General features: G+C 57.7%; 1 protein-coding gene across 2 annotated transcripts in view; it reads left to right on the forward strand.

Moving 5' to 3' along the window:
• Nucleotides 1–4,144: 4,144 nt before the first annotated feature.
• The window catches only part of TTYH2 (tweety family member 2), a 36,713-nt gene continuing 19,874 nt past the window's right edge, over nucleotides 4,145–20,983 (forward strand). The window contains exons 1-3 of one of the 2 annotated variants that reach the window (XM_036079041.2): nucleotides 4,145–4,350; nucleotides 11,884–12,056; nucleotides 16,232–16,343. In XM_036079041.2, the coding sequence (XP_035934934.1) occupies nucleotides 4,222–4,350; nucleotides 11,884–12,056; nucleotides 16,232–16,343 (414 nt within the window). In that variant the 5' untranslated portion in view covers nucleotides 4,145–4,221. The remainder of the gene's footprint in view (nucleotides 4,351–11,883; nucleotides 12,057–16,231; nucleotides 16,344–20,983) is intronic. The other variant, XM_036079040.2, reaches the window with a different exon arrangement.

Below are 20,983 nucleotides of genomic sequence, written 5' to 3' on the forward strand. Positions count from 1 at the left end.
GGCGGCAGGGCAATCAGCCTCGTAGGATCCCCTCCCTTCCCCTCCCTTCTGAGGACAGGCAATGGGGTTGGGCAAGTGTCCTATGATGCAGAGAAAGCTGCCTCCATGACATGACAGGTATGAATTATGTTGGGCTCCTGTGTGCAAGGCCAGTTCTTAGGAGTTTGAGTGGGGTCCTCCAGACTGCCTTTCCCGACATGGCCTGAGTTTACATATGGTTACAGCACATAACCCATAACTGTATTGATGCTTCAGTGGTTTGTCGTAAGGGTGAATGAGCTAAGAGTAAAGGTTTGGTCGCTTTTCTGGCACTTGGCAATTTTGAGGTGAGTGGGGGTCATGTCAGGACGGACCACGAGGTGGCGACATACTACGAGTGAGCGGTCTCCAGTGTGGGTCTAGAAATGCTTCACTTGATAAAATCCACTCCCCAGGAGCGTACTGCCTGGATTCATTTAGTTGCATTTTTTCCTATAGAAATTCTAAGGCTGTAAGGGAGTTTGAATCCAGTCATGAGAGGCATGGGTTTCCTCCAGGAGGGGTCCACGGGCTCTCGGTGACCAAGCCAGGATGGAGGATCTTCAGGGGCTTCCAGTCTTCCCCATTCTCTGCGTGTTCAAGATTCCCAGGAAGAGGGAGGGCTTGCCACTTGGGCTCCCTTTGTCCCAGCACATTGTGCAGAGACAGGCCCCAGCTCCTAGGAGACAGACCCTGCAGGCCTTTGTCTGGCCTCCGTGCCTGGAGAAGGCACCCTTTTCCGCCACGGTTCTCAGCACCGGCTTGTGCCTTGGAGCGTTTGGGGCGCTTGTTCAAAATTCGCCATGGTGGCCAAGGCTGACGGCAGAGATTCTGATTAAGTTGGTTGGGGGCCTAGGTACGTGTTAAGCCCTAAGGTGGCCAGGGTCAACCACTGCTTTGCGGAGGTCCACGTGTCGGCTTGGGTGAGCCCATTCCTGCTGCACACCGGCTGAGTGGTGAGGCGTGGGCCACAGTTGCTGGTTTGGAATGGGCAATTGGGCTGTTCTCACTTCAACTCCCATTAAGAGTCCCCAGGCAGTCTCCTGTTCCTGTTCTGCGGCTTTGCTCCGTGGGCTCCACTGCCTAGCTCAGCAGGCCTCTGGGGAAGAAGCTAGAAGGATCACTGTCTAGCTGGGTGCAGACTGGCAGAGCAGGTTTGGGTGTTCATTGCTGCACCCAGATGGCTGCCACGCTGGCCCTGAGGGTGAGCTTTGGTGTTTGTCTTCAAGCCTGTCTGCTGGCCTGCCCCCTGCCCCCCACCCCCTCCCTCTCTGGGGCTGGCAGGACTCCCCGGTAACAGGTTCAGGGTCAGTCCCCAGGGTGAGACACGCCCCTTCCCCGGAGGCAGACCCTCCGGCTTGGGATCTCTGGTATCTTGCCCTCCCTTCTCCCCTGGAGCACTTAAAATCACTGTTGTGACTCTAATCTACTAGAGGAATGCCAAATCCCCAAACTTCCGGCATTCAGGAGGCAGGATCAGCAGCTGGAGCCTTCTGTGCTGTCGATGGGGAGGGGAGACGGTGCATGTGGCACCCAGCAGGGCCTATCACGGAGGTGCCAGGCTGCATCCTCATGCCAGTTGTCAGAGCCCGCCTACCGAGGGCCCCAGGACATTGCTTCAAAGGTACATTTTTCTCAGCAGGCAGCAGGGCCCGCCTCAAAGACCAAAATCCTTACCAGGCCCTGTGTGAAATGGCCCTTGCCTATTTCCTATCCCCCACCTTTTTTTAAAATAAAGGTATTTATTTTAAAGTAAGGCTGATTGAGGGGCCCCTGGATGGCTCAGTCCGTTAAGCATTTGACTCTTGGTTTCATCTCAGGTCATGATCACAGGGTTGTGAGATCGAGCCCCACATGGGGGGGGGGGGTCCGTGCTCAGCAGGGAGTCTGCTTGAGTCTCTCTCTCTCCCTCTCCCTCCGCCCCTCCCCCCTTCTCTCTCTTTCTAAAATAAATTTTTTTTTTTTAATTTTTATTTATTTGACAGAGAGACAGCGAGAGAGAGACCGCAAGCAGGGGGAGAGGGAGAGGGAGAAGCAGGCTTCCCGCCGAGCAGGGAGCCCAATGCGGGGCTCGATCCCAGGACCCTGGGATCATGACCTGAGCCGAAGACAGACGCTTAACGACTGAGCCACCCAGGCGCCCCTAAAATAAAATCTTTTAAAAAATATAAAATAAGGCTTATTGAGGCAAAACTTACAGTGAAATTCACCCTTCTTGATGTACAATTCTCTGAATTTTGACAAACATTTATACTTGTATAAATACCACTGCAACCAATGTTTCATCACCTGGAAAAGTTACCTCTTACACCGCCCCTTCCGGGGGCCAGTCAGCCTCTGCTCTCCATCCCTGCAGTCTGACAGTCTCTCCTTGCCACCCCCCACCCCCCCGTGCTGTACCTATTTGATTCTCTTCTACACCCTTAACACCCCCACCCGGATCGCGGTCCCCGATCTCATCATATACTGTCCCTCCGCTCAGAACCCTCGCCCAGGACACCCCGAGTAGCTCGCCCCCACCCCCTACCAACACCAGACTCTTGAAAGCACTGAACAGGGTTTGCAACTCCTCACTGGGGTAAAAGCTTCCTCCCCTCCCCTAGTAAACTCTAGACCCCATGCAGACAGGAACGCGGGTGTTTTATTGGTCACTGTATTCCCTAGAAGGGAGAAGGTGTGCTGCCAAAAGTTTGTTGAATTAATGAAAACCCCTACGAGAAAAGAAGCAGTCTCTGGCCTTCTGCACCCCCCTCAGTGCCTCAGCTTTGGGCATGTGCAGATGAGATGGCCCCAGTCAGCCCAGGGAACTGGGACTCCCTCTCCAGGCCCCTGGACCTCTGATAGCAGTCATAGTAGGGACGTCTGTGGTCCACCCCCCTCTGGCAACCACGCTTTCAGGGCACTGCTCCCAGCTCCCCAAGTCAGAAACTCAGGAGTTTCTCCGGAGTCCCCTTTCTCACCCATGTCTCTTCCCCACCTCATGACCACCCCCAGACTGTGTCCAATTCCAGCCAGATCCATCAGGACCCCTAACTCCTCCACTCTCACTTAAACCTCAGGCGGTCCTTTACCTTGACCTTGTCCTTGTCTCAAGCCTCACCACTACTTGCCAGCCCCAACCTGTCCTCCCATCACATCATGCTGTTTGCAGTTCCCAAAACCAGGCTTTTATGCCTGGGGCTTCTGTGAGTGCTCAGCATACTCAGGGCCAGGTGTCCACAAGGCTTTATCAGATCAACGACTGCACCTGAACGCATCCTGGTCCACTGACCCTGCTCTGCTTTTGCTTTTCTCCAAAGCCCCTTGGAAGACAACAGTTTGCATCTTTCTGTGTGTGCTGCTATTACCAGCTGCCCCCACCAAGCGCCATGCCCCCGCTCTGTTCAGTGCCTGGCACATAGTAAGTGTTCAGTAAATGTGTGCTGTGGACGGTCTTGTGTCTCCCAGAGAGGTCCAGCCTTTCCCGGCGCTTCCAGTGCTCTCCTACCCACCCCTCTGGTCAGTTCGAGGGTCCCTTCCTCCAGGAGGCCTGCCCCGTGCCCCCTGCCAGGCAGAATCAAACTGCTTTTCTCAGTCCCCAGGGCCTCCAAAGCAGCATCCGTTAGTTGTTTGGGCAGATAGGCTGGGCGCTCGAGGGACAGAACCGCGTCTTACTGCTCTGAGTACACGTGGTTTACACAGTGGGTGCTCAATAAATGAGAGTGAATTTAGAACTAGGGACCCAGGGGCAGACTGTTGCTCCCTGCCGTCGCCAAACTGTGAACTGACTACCCCCTGGCAGCCCTAGGAATGGCCGTGTCGCCTCCGGCGCCGGGACTGCCCTGCTCACAGCACACATTGACAATCTACATCCTGATTTGATAACAACTAACGAGAAGCCCGGGGACCTAGAGACAGCTGTGAAGAAACAGGGGCGTTTGGGGGCAGTTTGCACTTCTTCCATCTCCTTCGCCCGCGGGGCCAAGACAGAATCCCGAGCAGGAAAAGCCTGCGGGCTCCCCAGCACGACCCGCTGCAGCCCGAGGGCGCGCCCAGGGCCGGTGGTCCAGCCCGGGAGGGGCGGGGCGGGACGGGGCGGGGCCTGCGCCGGGGCGGGGCGGGGCGGGGCGGGGCGGGGCGCGCGTCCCGGGCCGGGTGGCGGCAGCGGCGGCGGCAGGAGCGGCGGCCGCAGCAGGCAGCAGGCGGGCGCGCTCGGGCCGAGCCATGCCGGCCGCGCGCGTGGAGTACGTCGCGCCCTGGTGGGTGGCGTGGCTGCACAGCGTCCCGCACCTGGGCTTGCGCCTGCAGCCGGTGAACAGCACATTCAACCCCCGCGATGAGAGTTACCGGGAGGTGAGTCCGCGCCGCCCAGACCCGGGCCACGGCCGGCGCCCCAAGTCCCCGCACCACCCAGTCCCCCTCCCGGCCCGCCCGCCGCGGTCCGCACGCCTCCCCGGCCCGCCTCCCACCCTTGCCCCGCAGCCTCGTCACCCCTCTCCCTTTCTCCCCCGGGACTCTTGGCTCCGGCGCTCCCGTCTGGGAACCTCGTGGGCCGGGAAAGCTGGAAAGATGGGAGTTCTGCCAGCGCTGGGGAACGGGGGGGAACGGGGGGGAGGGGCGCGGAGGCTGCGTGCGGGGCGTGGGGGCCCGAGCGCTGGAGGAGGGGGGCTTTTGTGCCAGTACCCGGGTAATTCCCTCGCGCGAGTTGTGGGGATGCCAAGGGCGCCTCGGGCTTTTCTTCCGTCTGCGGTTCCAAGACGGGCGCTCTCTTTCCGGGTGTATGTGGCCTGGGAGAAGTTTGAGCAGAAACTGACTCGTCTCCAGAGTTCGACTCCGCAGCCCCCCTCCTCCCCAGCCCCTGCTTGCAGGTTGGGAGCCGCTGGGCACCTCTGCCTGGGCCCCTCCTGGACCGCTGCAGGGCCGGGGGAGGCGGCTGCGTGGGGGTGGGGGTGACTTCCCTCCCGTGCGCCCAAAGCCTACAGCCACATATGGAGGTCTGGGGGAAGGGACATGTCCCCGGCCAGCCCCATCTCACACCAGCTTCAGCCTCCTGCTGCGTACATACACTTCGAGGCCCTGGATTTCTGGGGTCTTGGCTTCTTGGCCGGCCACTCCCCTCATCCTTGCACTTCTGCCCTTTCCTCGCTCCGCTGGCCCTTCCCTCTGCGGGTTCTGTACTCCCCCTGGGGGAGGGGCTCCCCAGACCTCCCCACCGAGGCAGAACTAAAGGTTCTCCCAGCCTTCTGAGGTCTGGCCAAGCCTGCTCCAGCCCCTGTGGCCCAGCTGAGTCAGTTCACTGTTGGGTCAAAGATTCAGGCTGAAAAGCCCAGGACGGGGCCCATTTGTTGAGAGTTCTGCGCCGATGCTGGGACTTTGACCCCTGGTGGCCTCTGCCTGCAGAGTGTCAGGTTCTCTGGCCTGGGCCTGATCTGCCCGTGTGGGGCAGGTCAGGGCACAGCAGGGCCTCGGCTGAGTCTCGGGAGGCTGAGGGGGTGGCTGAGCCGGGAGTCAGCTGTTTGCCTTCTCTGAACAGCCCTTGCTCCTGCAGGGCCCGAGGGATCCTGATCTGGCAGGGTGTGCAGTGCACCGGGGACAGGGAGTCTAATAATAGCCCCTAGTGTCCCTGTCGCCCTCAGGCTCCAGGCACAAGGTGCCTGCCCTTCCAGAAAGGGGAGAGAATCAGGACCCCTTCCTGCTGTCTGCGAGGCAGTTGGGTGGGTTAGCCCGGCTCCCTCCTAATCTGTGTCTGCCCCTCCCTCTCCCAGAGCTCTGCCCGTGGAAGTCAGCGTTCCCGGAGAATGCGGCCGCCTGGGGATAGCTCCAGGGAATCTTCCGCTCCCAATGAATGCATGAAAAGAGGCGGATATGATTTCTGAGACAGCTGTGTTGGTGTATGTGTGCGCGCGCGCGTGCACGTGCCCGTGTTTGTTGGTGTGTCCCTAACCCTGCGCCCCAGATCTTGGGCGGGGGGGGGGGGGGGGGGGAGATCTCCAGCTGTAATTTTCTTCTTTCCACGAGAGGAAATCTAAACTGGCTGGGTCAGGAAGACCTCCAGATGGGCGAGAGGGTGGTGGTAGGGCACTCCCCCACCCCGGTGGCCCCAGAGACAGCGCCTGTCCCGCCAGCAGCTGTGGCTGGGGGGGCCTGAACCTCCCCCACCCACTCAGTCCCCTGGAGAGGTGGCAGCTGAGCCAGAGGGACCCACTCACAGTCCCTGCCCCTCTTCTCTTGGGGTGTAGCCCCTGGCACACTGTGTGGGGCATCAAATGACTCCAGAAGGCATCCCCTTCCCGTGGGCCACTGCTCCTGGGCAGCCCGACCATGGCTCTGGGTGTTAGTTAAGGTGGCTCCTGTTTGGGTGAGTCCCCCTGTTGTCTGACCATGGGTCTCTCCTGGAAGCTCCCTTCCTCCCAGCTGGCAGGCCAGTTAACACCATGGATGGGGCACCTTCTGCTGTCAGTCATCTGAGTACTGAGCAAACTTGATTGAGGCCAAATGCTGTGCCAGACGAGGGGTCACGTGATAACCAAGGCTGCCAGGGCCTCGGCTCCAGGCTACAGCAGCTGAGTAGGTGGGGCTGGGGCTCTGCCCTCCAGCTGTCTTGGGTTGGAATCCCTGTTTTATCACTTACTGTGTGTCATGGCAGGTGTCCATACCTCTCTGAGCCCCACTTCCCTCATCTGCAAGTATTAAACGAGACATTCCATGCAATGTGCTTGGTACCTAGAGGGTCCCAGAGCTTTTGCAGTAGGACCAGTGATACAAACTATTAGACGGGCTGGCCTTTGGGTTCAGTAATGTGTCCAAAGACAGTACTCCTCGGGCCATAGAGAGGGAAGAGATTTGCTTCTACAGACCCTGATCAGAGAACTAACTCATGCCCGAAGTGTCCAAATGAACGATAACGGCTTGTGGGGAAGTGTGTGTGTGCGTGTACCAAAGATTCAGTGGGGATGGAAAGAGGCAGGTGCAGGCCCCGAGGAAAATTCAGGAGGGACGAGCTGTGCAGGGATCTGGAAGAAAAAGGGGGTCTTAAAGACTGGAAATGACAGACGAGCAGCTTGCCTGGTGACCTGGAATATCCTGAGGAAGTTCAGCTCCCAGAACGTTCCTGAGGAAGCAGGGGTTCCCACTCACCTTCTGGACTCTTGGGGAGCAGTAGAAGCCCACCGATGGTTGACCCTTTCACCACCAGCACCCATCCCCTGCCAGTGAACTTGACGCTGCACCCCAGCTCCAGGCTGTGAGTGTGCAGAGGGGAAGCAGCCCAGACCTCTCAGCCTGAGTCTCTCACCTTTGATGGGTGATGGGTAGAGATGGAGACCCCCCCACCCCCATCAAGGAGAGAAGGAAAGGACCTGATAAGTTAAGGGGTCTAGAGCATGTGGCCAGTGACTGGCACGTCATAAATTGCCGCAAGCACTGCTTGGGGAGGAGCCCCCAGCTGGCCAGATGTCTACTGGGCGGAGTTGGGGACACAGAAAGGACCCCTGGCCCTGCATCCAGCTGTGACTCTTTCCCAGAACAAGTCACTGGAGTTCCCTCCTCCAGCTATGGGCACCACCCGGCTCCCCGCCATTGCAGGGAGGCCAGGCGCTGATGAACGAATGTGCTGGAAATGTCTTAGTAAGCTCCAAAACGCCATGCAGATGTTAGCAGCTGCCTCCATCCAAGTGCAGGAACTACACGGTGCTTCCTGTCCACGGGTCCTTCCCCGGCTTCCATAGCCAGCCATTCTTTTGGGACACACGTGACGAGATAGACGAGATGCTTTTAACTTTTTACATTCAGACGTGTATTTTCACCTGTTAACTCTGGGTGGTTCAGCTTCTAGGCTCCCCAGAGAGTCCCGAGTGTGTGTCCTCAGGCCAGGGGAGGGGACAGGATGGGGCCACAGCCCCAGAACCACAGGGCTCCCCCCACCCCGTTCCTTGGGGGCAGGTCTCAGGAGGAAAGGCCAGGCTGGGAGCCCAGCCGAGGAGCCCAAGTTGGATGAGGAAGCCCCATTCATGCAGCCTGCACACTGAGTCATGGTCATCGGACAATCACGCTGCGCCCCCCTCCCCTACTGGGGGGCCGTGGCGGGGCTTAACCCTTCCCTCCCAAGTCGCTCCAGCTCCCCTCCCTGGGGCCTCACCCCGAGGCTGGCCCACTCTCTAGCTATCTCCTCCGGCTGCTGCCCCCTCCCACGCCTAGTGCAGAAGCCCCTCGTGGTCAGCGTCCCCAGCATGCAAATCAGTCATGCTCACCCCAGCTTGGGTCCCAGTTTCTTGCTCTGGGTTTCTCCTTACAAAGTGGCAAGCCAGAACTAATTGAAGTCACTGTGCTGAGGACAGAGGCTGGAGCCCGAGCCCTGATGTGGAGCTGTGGGCACGGTGGTGGCTCGGTGTTGGGCAGGGCGGGGAGGGGGTGGCTGCTGGGTGCTGTGGGGGCGCGGCTGACGTGGGCAACTACTTTCCAGGCTCTGTCCGAGCAGGGGACTTGTGAGCAGAGCTCCCAGCTCCCTCTGGAAGGGAGGTTGGCTCTCCCCCACCCCCACCTGCCACACACATGGGGACTTGCAGTGTTAATTAGGGACAGGAAAATAATTACCTATTAGAGGTTGGCAGGTGACATGAGGGGGGGCGGTTCTGCTAGTTGGGTTACTGCTCCCTCCTCCCTCCAGCGCCTCCTTCCTCCTCCCCTCCGCTCCCCAACTTCCTCCTTTCCTTCCCTGCCCCGCTCCCCCCTGCCAGGCCTGCCCCATCCTTGTCACCCAGCACCCCAGGGCAGAGACCTGGAGGTGAACTGCTAACCAAAGGGCCCTGCATTTGGGTTTCCCAGGCCTGGCCTCTCTCAGGCGGGACGTGCACCTCCTTGAGGCCCGCTGCCCAGCTGGGGAGGCCCTGCCCTCGGGACTGGGCTCACAGGGGGCCGAGGGGGCTCTGAGAGTGTGAAGTAGGGGAGTCACGACACAGACGGAGGGCGGTGGCTGGCCGTGGTTTGGGGGGACTGACATGGCACCAACCCACGTCTAGACCACTCTTGGCGGTCCTTCCTTGCCAGGTGGGGACACGTGGTAGAGTCGTGGCTTTTCCTGTTTGGGGAAAGACTGGGACTGTCCAGACCAGCTGGAAGTCAAGGGTAGCTGGGAGGAGGTCTGGATGTGAACCACTCTAGTGTATACAAAAGGTCTGTCTGGCTTTTTGTTGCTTTTTTTTTTTTCCATTAGGAACAACTTACAGGGAAGTGCACTTTTTTTTTTTTTTAAGATTTTATTTATTCGAGAGAGAGAATGAGTGGGATGGAGGGGCAGAGGGAGAGGGAGAAGCAGACTTCCTCCTGAGCAGGGAGCCCGATGCGGGCCTCAGTCCCAGGACCCTGAGATCATGACCAGAGCCGAAGGCAGACGTTTAACCGACTGAGCCACCCAGGTGCCCCAGAAGGTGCACAGTTTTAAGTGTGCACCTGAATACGTGCATGAGAGAGGCCATCCTGACAGAGTATTCCTGTGCCCACCTGTCACTCACTGTAGGTGCACTTCTCTGACGGCACTACATGTCTGCCCTTTGGCGTGGCTTTCTTCCCGTGGCTGCGTGGTATTCCAGCTTCTGACCACAGCGCGTTGTATGTATCTGTTCTATTGTTGGTGGTCACTTGTCTTGTCTCTGCTCTGGGGCTGTTACCAGCGTATTGAGCTGCTGGGGACATTCATGTGCGTATCCTGGGGGGTGTGGGACACGGGCCTCCTTTCTGTAAGGTAAATGAGCAGGCGTGGCTTTGCTGGCCCGTGGGGTAGGCGCGTCATGCAGTGGTTGGCAGATTGGTCAGGAGAACCCAGGGTTTTAGCAGAGGGGCCTTGAGGGTGGCCAGGACACAGCATGGCATGTCAGTCCCCTCCTCAGTCAGAGGAGGCCCTGGAGAGTAGGGCTCCGCTAAGGGAGTCTTTGAAGAAAAGCTTAAGCTGCTGGAAAAGGTTTGAGAAAGTCTGTGGACACTCATCAGCGCCCCCCAGACTTGTGGGATACTGATCTCCTGTGATCATCTCTAGACGCCCTTCTGATTTGCTAGGGCCCAGAACGAGGCTTGAGACCCTGCATTTCTAACAAGGGTCTGCATTCTAAGAGATGTCCATATTGTGCCGGGTCGGTGAACTTCACTTTGAGTAGCGAGCCCCTAACACCCGTGCTCCTTGGCCTGGGGCTCCAGGGCCCTCTGGTGAGAGGGCATGGGCTGAGGGCAGGAAGGTAGCGGCTCCTTTCCACCTTCTGAGCAGGGTGGGGGTGCCTAGTGGTCCAGGCCAAGAGCCCCAGCCCGGCCAGGCCATGAGGCCATCAGGGACACTTCAGCTGGGCTGATGTGTTCGGGTCACTAGGGCATCCATGCTGCTGGTGGGGGGAGGCGAGTGGGGAGGCAAGCTCCTACAGTACCTGTGACGTGTTTGTCCCAGGTGGTGGTGAAGCCACACCATGGCACCTCCACCATCCCCACTCCCAAATGAGCCATCTCCTGACCTCTTCTGGTCTATCCCCACCAATTTGGCCATTTGTCCATGAGGCTCAGAAGCCTGCAGGTCCAGGTGACCAGAGGAGCAGGTTGAATCAGGGGTCCAAAGGCTAACTCGAGCCCTCGCAGACCTGGTGAGACAGGGCGGACCCAGCAGGTGCCTCACCACTGTGAGGCTCCCCACCCCCACCTCCCCTTCCCCCGAAAATGGCCCTAGCCTGAGGACTGCAGAGCCCCCCAGCCTCTGTTTTTCAGGGTTGTCTCCTCTGTGTGTGCGTGGTCCGACGCAGTCTGGTCTCTCGCTTAGACCGGGAGGTCCCGGCATCTACCCGACTCTGCTGGTTGCCACCACCAGCACAAGGGTTCCCTGAGACCGGCTCCCACCCCAACAGCCCAGACTAGAGTGCTGGGGGCTCTGGACCGGGAACTACCAGGGGGACATGTGGGGAGCAGGGTGAGGCTGGCTGTCAGCTCAGGAGCCTGACTGACGGCCAGGTCCAGCCCTGGCTGGCAGCCACCAATCCTGGTGCCATCTGGTGTCCATCTGGCTGAATCGAGAGACTGGAGGGCAAGGAGGGGGTTGCCTCTGGGCCTCCTAACAGACAGCAGCTCGCTTTGCAGGACCCCAAGGTGCTCGGCCGACCTGAGACGGCACCTCCTGCCCCCTTCAGAATTTGAGGCTGGGGACGGCTCTCCCCTTCTGGCTGCAGTGAAAGGGACCCCACGGTGCATGTTCTGACTCCCCCTCCCCCACTCCTGCCCCTCCAGCACAGAGCTGGCTTCTTGTGTCTCTGGAGGGACCCCAGCATCTAGAACAAGGCTCGGAGGAAGCGGGTGCACCAGGCATCCCTTCCTGGCCCTGTCCCAGGTTCCTCTCAGCTTCCAAAACATCCTGCCCAAAGCCGGTGTCCTCCAGGAGGCCACGGCCCTCGGATCCTCGTGGATGTCCCTCCCCTTGTCTGTACCCCAGCCACGCGGCTCATCACCCACAGCCCCCACTGCCGGCTGGCGGTTCCTGCCTCGTCTCTTGAACGGCTCAGAGTAGCTCATCAGGCAGGGCCTGGTCCATAACTTCACGCAGGCGTGTAAGCCACCAGCCGGGGCCCAGCCTGGAGCTGCTCCTTCTCCCTCACCTCTGCTGCCCACACTGCATCCACTATTCTCCTGCCCCTGCCCGGCCTGCCCGCGTCGAAGCGCCTTCTGCGCGCCTTCTGAGCGCCGGGCACTGTGCGTGCAGGGCCGGGGCCTCAACCACGGGAGGAGGGAGGAGGGAGGAGGGAGGAAGGCAGAGGAGGGCTAGAGGCCCCCCACAGCCCCAGTGGGAGCTCAGGGCCCCAGGACAGGGTGCTTCTCGAACCCTGCCATGGGACCAAGTGCTGACACCGGGCCTCTCCTCTTCAGTCACTGCTGTTCCTGGGGCTGGTGGCCGCCATCTGCCTGGGCCTGAACCTCATCGTCCTCGCGGCCTACGTGGTCTGCGTGTGCTGCTGCCGGCAGGACGAGGCCGTGCAGACCAAGCGGCGCGACTCCTGCTGCGTCACCTGGACGGCGGTGGTGGCCGGGCTCGTCTGCTGGTGAGTGTCCCTCTGCGCTGGGCTCAGGGGGCGGCTCCGGGGGTTCTCCGGTGCCCACAGTGGGGGAAGTCAGCTTGTGTGGGCCTGCCCATCTGGGTCTTCCTGGTGGTTAGCCCCTGGGCCATGACACCCCTTCCTCTCCCTCTGCCACCAGCACCCCCCCACCGAACCCCAAGTGGTTCCTCTGCTGTGTGGCCACATTCTCCTGACCGAGCTCCGGGTACCGTTGTGGCAGAGGCTTTCCCAGGGCAAAAGGTGTCCCTTTCCTTGCCCAGCAACAGGGGTCAGATGCACGGGGTGGTGACGGGGGTCTCCCCAGTGCCTCTGCCCCGGTGCAGTCCTGTTCAGCCTGGTGGGGGCATGCCTGGCAGCCCCGGACAGCATTCCTGGACAGAGGGGGCATCTTCTGTTTGCATCGTGGGGCCTTCCCAGCTGCTTTGCGAGGTCAGAGGAAATTCAACTGCAGTCTATATCAATTCCATTCTTCTCAAGAGATCCATAGCTCTTAGTGCCCTCCGCTGGGCCTTCTGTGCTTTGGACGGTGAATGAGGGTTCCCACCCCCATGCAAGAGCCCACATTGCCCGGGCAGTATCCACACGCTTGCTGGCTCTGTTTTTGGGAGGTGGTTGTATTGTTCTTGTTCTCATGTCTACGGAGGTTTTTCCAAAAGCCTCGGATCCAGCCTGAGATGCTCCTGGGGGTGGTCACTGTCAAAGGGTAGAGACCCTCCTTGCTAAGTGTCCCGTTGCATCCAAGATCCCACAGCGGGACTTGGCCCTCTGTCTGGGCAGCAGGATGAGAGGCAGGCGGGGCACAGCGGTGCTGGGAGTGAGGACGCCTGGGCTGTTAGCCTCACTTCGCTCCTGTGGTTTCTTCTCTGTTACAGCATGCTCACATCCTGTCCTGCCTGCAGCTTCAGGGTCACTTAAGCCAAGATAGGAAGGAGCCAGAAGCAGGGTCTCAGTGATGCCAAAGCGCTGAGCACTAGGGCTGCAGGGGGTGGGGGTGGGGGGGTCATGCCACCGGGTCCTAAATCATAAACAGAAAGGAGAGAGTTGTAGCCCAAGTCAGGAGCTCAAAGACGAGTCTGACTCCCAGCAGAGAGGACCTCCCACGAAGTAGCTGGAAAAACAGCCTCCTGCCGGGGGTGGGCAGGGAGAGACGGGAGACAGCGAAGAAACCAGTGGTGCTTTCTACACAGCAAGCCCTCTCTGCATGAACTCAGATTTCTTCAAAAAATGCTGAAAATGACAGAAGAATACTTGGGAACAGTAAGAATGACTTTGGAGGGTCAGTTCCAGTAAGTAATAATTACCGGCCGTTTCAGGAAAGCTCAAAACAGAAGGAACACATGTGGCATGATTCATTCTCCAAAATTCTGCAGGCTATTTGTGCCAGGCAAGCGAGAGCCCGCGGTAAGAAGCACAGGCACTGATTCTGCCTTCTTGTGGCTCTTGGAGAGTTGGAGAATCACACATTTGTTTGATTTGAGTAATTACAAACTAAGGAGTAAGTTTGGAGGAAAGGAACAAGCATAAAGTCAATGGCCTACTGGAGTCGGGCATTCCTGGGTGATGGGCGATTTCTGGTCTTGGAAGACCAGGTGCCCTCCTGGGCCAGCTCCGATAAATCCAGACTAGGGGAAGGCGGAAAATGAGAATACCTCCAGTCTCAAAAACAGGGCAAGGGTTGGAAAGGCTTTGGCTTGATGTTGAATCCTCAGAAAACACTAGATCATAACACAGAGAACTAGAGGAGAAGGTTATAAACACAAGGAGCAAACAAGAGGTGTTTTTCAGAGCATAATAAAAATTTTTTAAAAATAATAAAGTCACTAAATAGAAGATCATAGAACTACAGTGCATCTCACATACGAGCATCTCCGCTGGACATGAGGTCCCCATGGGTGCTGTGGAGAAACACCAAATGGACAGTGGTGCACTTAAGTGGATTCAAAGCCAGTTGAACATTCTGGTTGAATGCACAGAATACATAGCGGGACACCAGAGCGTAGCCAGTGCGTGCGCATGTCTGTGTTATACACAAGAAGCATAGAAGAACCTTGTTTTAAAATAAATGCACATGCTCAGAGCACAAGGCTACAGTGGCGCGGGGTGGGGCGGGTGCTTACCTACCCTGATAGCAGGCACTCTGAGTGACTCTGTCCTGCGCTCCATGAACCACTTCCCGAGAAACACTGAGCTCGGGGCCCAAGCTCACTGTGGGAGAAGATTTCTCTAAAATCTCCCAGGGGTTCCATCCTAGATCCTTCCTCTTGAACAAAAAAAGAAAACATGTAAGTGTGTGCACGTGTGCATTCATCTCTCCCACCCCCACCCCCGAAGTTAGTGTTCTGGGTGAAGAGTCAGGAGGCTGCTTAGTGAACCTCCAGATGCATGTCCCCCCCGCCCCCCGGCCCCAGTGGCGCGCGTCCGATGAAATACAGCGGATGATGTAGGCGAGATTCGAGATGATTTGTCCAGGCTGGAATGTTGGACGAAAACCAACTCGATGCAGTTTCACAGGGATAGATTTAAAAGTTCTGCTTTTGCTTAAAACAAAACAAAAATGAGCGCAGCGCTACAGGAAAGAGGATAGGCTGGGCTTGGCGGCAGTTCCTGTGAGGAAACCCAGGGGTGTTGTAGACCACGGGGTCAGCGGGGCGGAGAGGGGCTGCCAGGGCTTAGCCCCCAGTGCTCGGAGCTGGATGGACACCTGGCCGTGGGGGCCTCACCCGGAGTGACAGTGACCGGTTGGAGGAGAGTTTGAACCTGGTGGACAGTGATGATGGGGACCGGGGTCTGAAGGGCACATGGGAGAGCAGGAGGGAAGGGGGACAGGGAGCCACATTCTGTCGTCTGAGGGGCATCCCACAGAATTAGAGGCTTATTTTGGGATGCCCCCAAAGACAGTCAAGAACCAGGAGGTAGGCTTCAGCTCCATGGAGGAAAGAACTTTCTACCAGTATGGCAGACCACCTCATGGGTGGTGTGGGGAAGCAGGGGGAAAGGGTAGAGAATGGAGGGGGAGTCCCCAGCTCCTGGAGGTTTCAGGAGAGACCTCGGTGGTCCCCGCACCTCCCCATGACAGTCACCTGGGGAGCTGGTGAAGGTACGGGTTCCAGACCTACTGCAGCAGAATCCCAAAGGCCCAGCCAGCGGTCTTCCCCCCTTCAGAGGTGCTGGACTAGAAGACAGGAGTATTATTCCCGGCCCAAAGGAAATTAGCCAGCCAGACCAGGGACAAGGTGGCCACGAACCTTCACCCCTACCCCCTGGGTCACCTGCCAGAGCTCCCTCCCCTCCCATACCCCCAGGACAGAGCTCCTTAGTCAAAAACCCGCTTTTCCATGGATGTTTATGGCAGCTTTATGCATAATCACCAAAACTTGGAAGCAACCAAGATGCCCTTCAGTAGACGAATGGGTAAATAAACTGTGGTCCATCCAACCAGTGGACTATTATTTAGCGCTAAAAAGAAATGAGCTATTTGGCCATGAAAAGATACGGAGGAACCTCAAATGCATATCACTCAGTGAAAGACACCAGTCTGAAAAGGCTCTATACTATGATTGCAACCATCTGACATTCTGGGAAAGGCAAAACTCTGGAGGCAGTGGAAAGATCAGGGGTTGTGGGGGAGGGAGGGATGGAAAGGTTGAGCACAGATTTTTAGAGCAGCGAAACTAGCCTAGGATACTCTAATGGTGGATGGGTGCCATACATTTGCCCAAACCCACAGAATGTACCGGACCAGGAGTGATCCTTAGGGTGAACCACAGACTCTGGGTGATAATGACGTGTCCATGAAGGTGTATCAATGTACCAAATGTACCGGTGTGGTGAGGAATGGTGGGAGCGGAGGCGGCTGTTAGGGCGGCAGGGGCTGTATGGGAAATCTCTATACCTCTGCTCAACTTTGCTGTGAATCTAAAACTGCCCCAGGGGCGCCTGGGTGGCTCAGTCAGTTAAGCATCCAACTCTTCATCGCAGCTCAGGTGTTGATCTCAGGGCTGTAAGTTCAAGCCCTGCATTGGGCTCCACGCTGGGCATGGAGCCTACTTAAAATAAAAAATAAAATAAAACTGCTCTAAAAAATACCGTATTTAAAACAACAACGAGCAACTTTCTCTTCTGCGGGTCACTTCTAACTTTGTTTGGGGTCTTGCCTGTAGTGCTGCGGTGGGCGTTGGTTTCTATGGAAACAGCGAGACCAACGATGGGGTGTACCAGCTGATCTACTCCTTGGACAACGCGAACCACACCTTCTCCGGGATAGACGAACTGGTAAGGCTCACGGGCAGCAGTGGGCCGGGGTCAGCACGGCCCGTGAGGTCAGTGTGCTCAGAACAAGGGCCCCAGTCACATCCCAACCAGCTTGGCCCCGGGGTGGGGTGGGGGAGTGGACTGCCCTTGAGGTTGCAATTGGTCCTGCTGGGAGTAAACAGGCGATTTCTGCTCTTCAGGCAGGGAGGGGTGGTGAGGACAGGGCTGAGGACCAAAGGAGGAAGGCGGACTGGGTCCTGGGGGGACCTGGGAGCGGCCGTGGAATCCAGCCGTGTGGACTTGGGAGGGCTGAGCACTTCCCCGTTGGTCAAAGGGGAGCCTGAATGTGGAAAAGCAGCCCCACGGTGTGTTCTGTGCACCTCACTGCTACATATGGAGTATCACGGGGTCCAGACAATGTCAAGGTGTGAAAGTCTTCAAAACCAAGTGAAACACCCTGAGGGGTGGTACGGCGAGGTGTCGTCCGGGCTCTGGCTTCCAGCTGGGGGCTCAGGGCGGAGGATTGTGCCGGCTGGCCAGAGGGACCAAGCGGTGGGGATCGGGGTTTTCTCAAACACTGACCTTGGCCCCCAGGTGCTTGTCACCTTCGCCATCAGCAGCAGGTGTTTTTGGCCTGTTTCCAGGTAGACCCCGCGCCCACAGGAGCCGGGCTCCAATGGAAAAGGCAAAGGGCAGTTTTCAGGGAAGCTGGTCCTTGGACATCCACACTGTTCCCCGTCCCTTCTGGACCAGTTCCCCAGCCAGGGGGAGGGGGAGGGGGACCTCAGCAAATGGCCAGTTTGTGTCATTGGGCAGCCTCAAGCACAGAATCCCGCCCCAGCCAGAGCATTTGGACATTGCCCTGGTACTTGCTAGAAGAGGATTCTGGAAGAGGATTTGACCTCATTGCCCCTTCCTTCTCCCTAAGCTCCTCTAAGGCCTTAATCCGTCAGCAGCCCTGGGGTGGGGGGGGGGCACACCGTGAAGAGATAGCCCTGCTGCTCCTCAACACCCAGGAAGGCTGCCGATGGGGCTCTGGCCTCAGAGAGAGCCCTTCTGGGGAGCGGAAGGTCACAGGCCAGACCGGGGCCCACCTGTCCTGCAGCACTTGTCTGCTGGTACCCATCGCTGGGAGACTGAGTCATGCAGACACTGGGCGGAGGCAGCTCTGTGGGGTGAGGTGGGGGCAGCTGGGATGGGGGGCTGAGGGCAGCCTTGAGCCCGAATACAGCCTGACCAGCCCTGGAGGTATGGGGGGACGTACCCTCTGGGCCCCCCACCCCACCTCTGCCCTCCGGGAAGGGGCTCTGACCTCTAGGCTCTGCCTCCCGCTCTCCCTCCACCCACCAGCACCAGACTCCCTAGAGGAGGAACCCAGCTCTGAAAGGAGAGAGAGTCCCCTGCCTGGGGAAGCCCCAGAGCCATGACCTGCACTTCTTACCTTGTGACCACCATAAGGAATGGCCCTTGTCTCCCCGAAGGACTAAGGAAAGAGAGAACCCCAGAGCCATCCTCATGCAAAGTTTGAGTTCTTCGTGTCCTATCCCATGAGATAGAATATACGGGGAAACAGCTAGAACAAGCCCCTAGGCTGGCCCATCCACCGCAAGGGCTGAGCGCTCCAGGCCAGGTCTGGACATTCCAAAGCAAGCCCCACATCTCCAAACTCTCCCATGTTCCCAAAGGGAAGGGTTCTATGTTTCCCTGGATGTCAGCCCCTTCATTGTCTCTGCACCATTTCTGAAAGTCAAGGACAGGAGTCCCAGGGTTTTGTGATGGTCCAGCCAGCTAGGAGCTGCCTCCATCCTGATGATCACCACGGCCCGCCTCCTCTGAGTGAGCCAGGCATTTTCTGCCCGCAGAGAGGCAGGGCTCTGGGCCCTTGCTGGGACCTGTGAGGCTAGTTTGGGCCTCGGAGTGGGCACCCAACACTCTGGGTCCCAAGGGCTGCAAGGGAGGCAGCAGATTTTGGAGGGCTCCCCAGATCCCAGGGGTGAAGGCCAAATACCAGAGAAACGATGTTCGATGAGATAATGTCGGTGAGAGTGCCTGGTAATCTACAAAGTCCCCCCAAGTGGGGGTGACTATGACATTGTGTGCCCTTATTAGAATTACTATCATTATATATGTTCCTGTAATCACCCTGAAGGAGACAGGAGGCTTGGGCTGCTGGGGCGTGGGGAGGGCAGGACTCGGAGGACAGGTCAGAGTGAGGTGGACCTTTCAGGGTTCCCCTTCCTGGACCAGAAACCCCACACCTGCAGCCTTGCACCCTGAGGGCCCCAGTGGGTGGGGGCCGCCGCTCCAGGCTCAGGCACGCCTGGCAGGGTTCTGGATCAGCTGCACACTTTGATTTGGGGGGTCAGAAAGGGTCATTTGGGAGTGTCAGGTGGGTCCTTTGTCTGGTCCACTGCCCCCCATCCAACTCCCCCCCATCAGTGAAGGGGACCTGGGCTCTAGGGAGTGACTCACTCAGGGGACCAGGCGTACCTCTAACCCCTCAGGGTCTTAGTTTAAAAATAAGGGCCTCAGGAGCTTGGCTGACTCGGATCTGAGCTACACGTTCCAGTGGCCAGTGTGGCTCCTCTGGGCTCTCACGGGAGAGCCAGCAGTAAAACACGTGGGCAGCCCTTGGGTGAGGAATCTGGGGCACAGGGACGTTGCGTTCCTGTCGCAGGGTTGAAAGCTAGTGTGTTCTGGAGTAAGAACCCGAACCCAGGTGTTCTGGTCTTCGCCCTTCCCTTCAGGATCTGAGATGGGGGCCCTCCCCAAACAGGCAGAGTCTCCACCCCTTTGTCCCCTGGTATGGCTGCCCTTCTAGAAAACCTCAGTAAGTGGAGAAGCTTCCTCCCCACCTGGAGGTTTTCAGACTTGAGTGTGTATCCGAATCCCCTGGATTGCCTGATAAACACAGATCGCTGGGCCCTCCCCAGAGTTTCTTGTTCTGTAGGTCTGGGACAGGACCACACTTGGAGGACCACTCTTCTGTCCTGTGGGGACGAGAACTTCCACACCTGCTTGCTTGCCCCACTCCCACCCCAGCCTGAGTCGCTGAGCTGTCCCTCTTGTGCACAGAGCTCTTCCCCAGGGGGAGAACTCTCCCCCATCTCCGGCGCGGCCCTGTCTCTTGGGGGCTCCGTGTAAGCCTCTGAGGAACGGTGGTGGAGTGGGGAACAGGGGGCTATATGTAGGTCAGTGTTGTGGTTTTAGTGTTTGTTTGTTTGTTTCCTTTGGGAGGACGTCAGGAGGGAAAAAGAGGGCCCGGCAGAGGTTTATTGGCTTTCATTTTTTTTCAAGGAGAGATTTAAGAAATGAAGAAGTTAAAATTGTAAAGCTAGGGAAGGAGAAGTCGTCTTGCAGAAAAAGTTTACAGATCACTGTTAGCAGCCCTTTGCTCTAAAGTTCGTTGTATATAATACAGGAATATAAAAAGATCCTGATCTCAGCACTTAGTAACAGTGCCTTTTGGAGCAATGGTTATAAAGCGCTTATACATTGATCTTATTGAACTGAAAGGAGAGTTGATTGGGGTGATCGAGAATCTGCTTTTATATCTTTTTTTCTTCCGCATGAAGCTAGAAGCGGCCCAACCTAGAGTATTTCTTAGTCCTTACCCAGCTTGGAAGAACCGAGAACAAGCCGGAAAATGGAACAAGCTGCTGACATTGAGAAAACAAAGCAAAACAGAACAAAGAGAGCCATTCTCTTTTCTGGAACTGGGCGCCCGCCGAGGAGTGCAGATGTGAAAAGTCACAAAGTTGCCTTCGAGTCTCCCTAATGCACCAGCATTGGTCACAGGGAGTGTCATCTCATTGGCCTCTCGCCGGGCTGTCCGTGGGAAGCTCCTGCCCTTCGGTGGCATTTTATCTTCCTTCCAGACCCGGGGGACGATTAGCGCACACTCCTCCGCCTTCCAGCCGGTAGTACTGGTCGGTTTGGCGTGACAGTTTCGACAACAGAGCCTTTCTTCCCCTGGCTGCCGACACACGGCTCCAAGCAGGCTTGGAGGGGCAAGCTTGGGGTTCCCAGGCTGCGTCCCTGGGTCCGGCGGGGACCCTGCGTCTGGGCTGTTTGGAAGCACCTTTCCAGGACCAGGCCCTCCTGGGGCTCCTTGTTGGAAAGCCAAGGACAGTCACTGCCTGCTTCCTTCCCTCTGTACCTTTGGAAAGAAAGTTGCTTCCTTCCTTCTGGAGCGCCCAGCTCCAGGCCCTTGCGGCCCAGCCGAGGGAGGGAGCCCATCCATCCACCTGGCAGGACAGCTGTGCAGAGGGGGGGACGGCGTGAGCCCCCAGAGCAGGCACTGATCTCCTCCTGCCACACGTCCAGGCTCTTTGGAGGCAGGATCGGTCCTTCTGTGTCATTTCAAAGTGTCATTGTTCAGGCTTCACGCAGGCTCCGGACGCCGGGAGCTGTTGCTAGGTCCACAACAGAGCCTTTCTCCTGGGAGGCGTTGAGAAATCCCATTGTGGGAACAGAAAGTCAGGCGGCAACAGAGGAACTTTGCCGTTAAACATTCTATCCCTCGGTCTGAAAAAGAATTTCTAATCCAAGGTGTCTCAAGTTTTAAGGAATCTTCAAGGAAGCAAAATGGATTCTCCTGTTTGTTTCCCCATCTGGGAGCCTGGGTCCTGGTTAAGACCAGATCGGGCTTGTGTCCTTCC

The sequence above is a fragment of the Halichoerus grypus genome, chromosome 2 (assembly GCF_964656455.1).
Source record: "Halichoerus grypus chromosome 2, mHalGry1.hap1.1, whole genome shotgun sequence".
NCBI lineage: Eukaryota > Metazoa > Chordata > Mammalia > Carnivora > Phocidae > Halichoerus > Halichoerus grypus.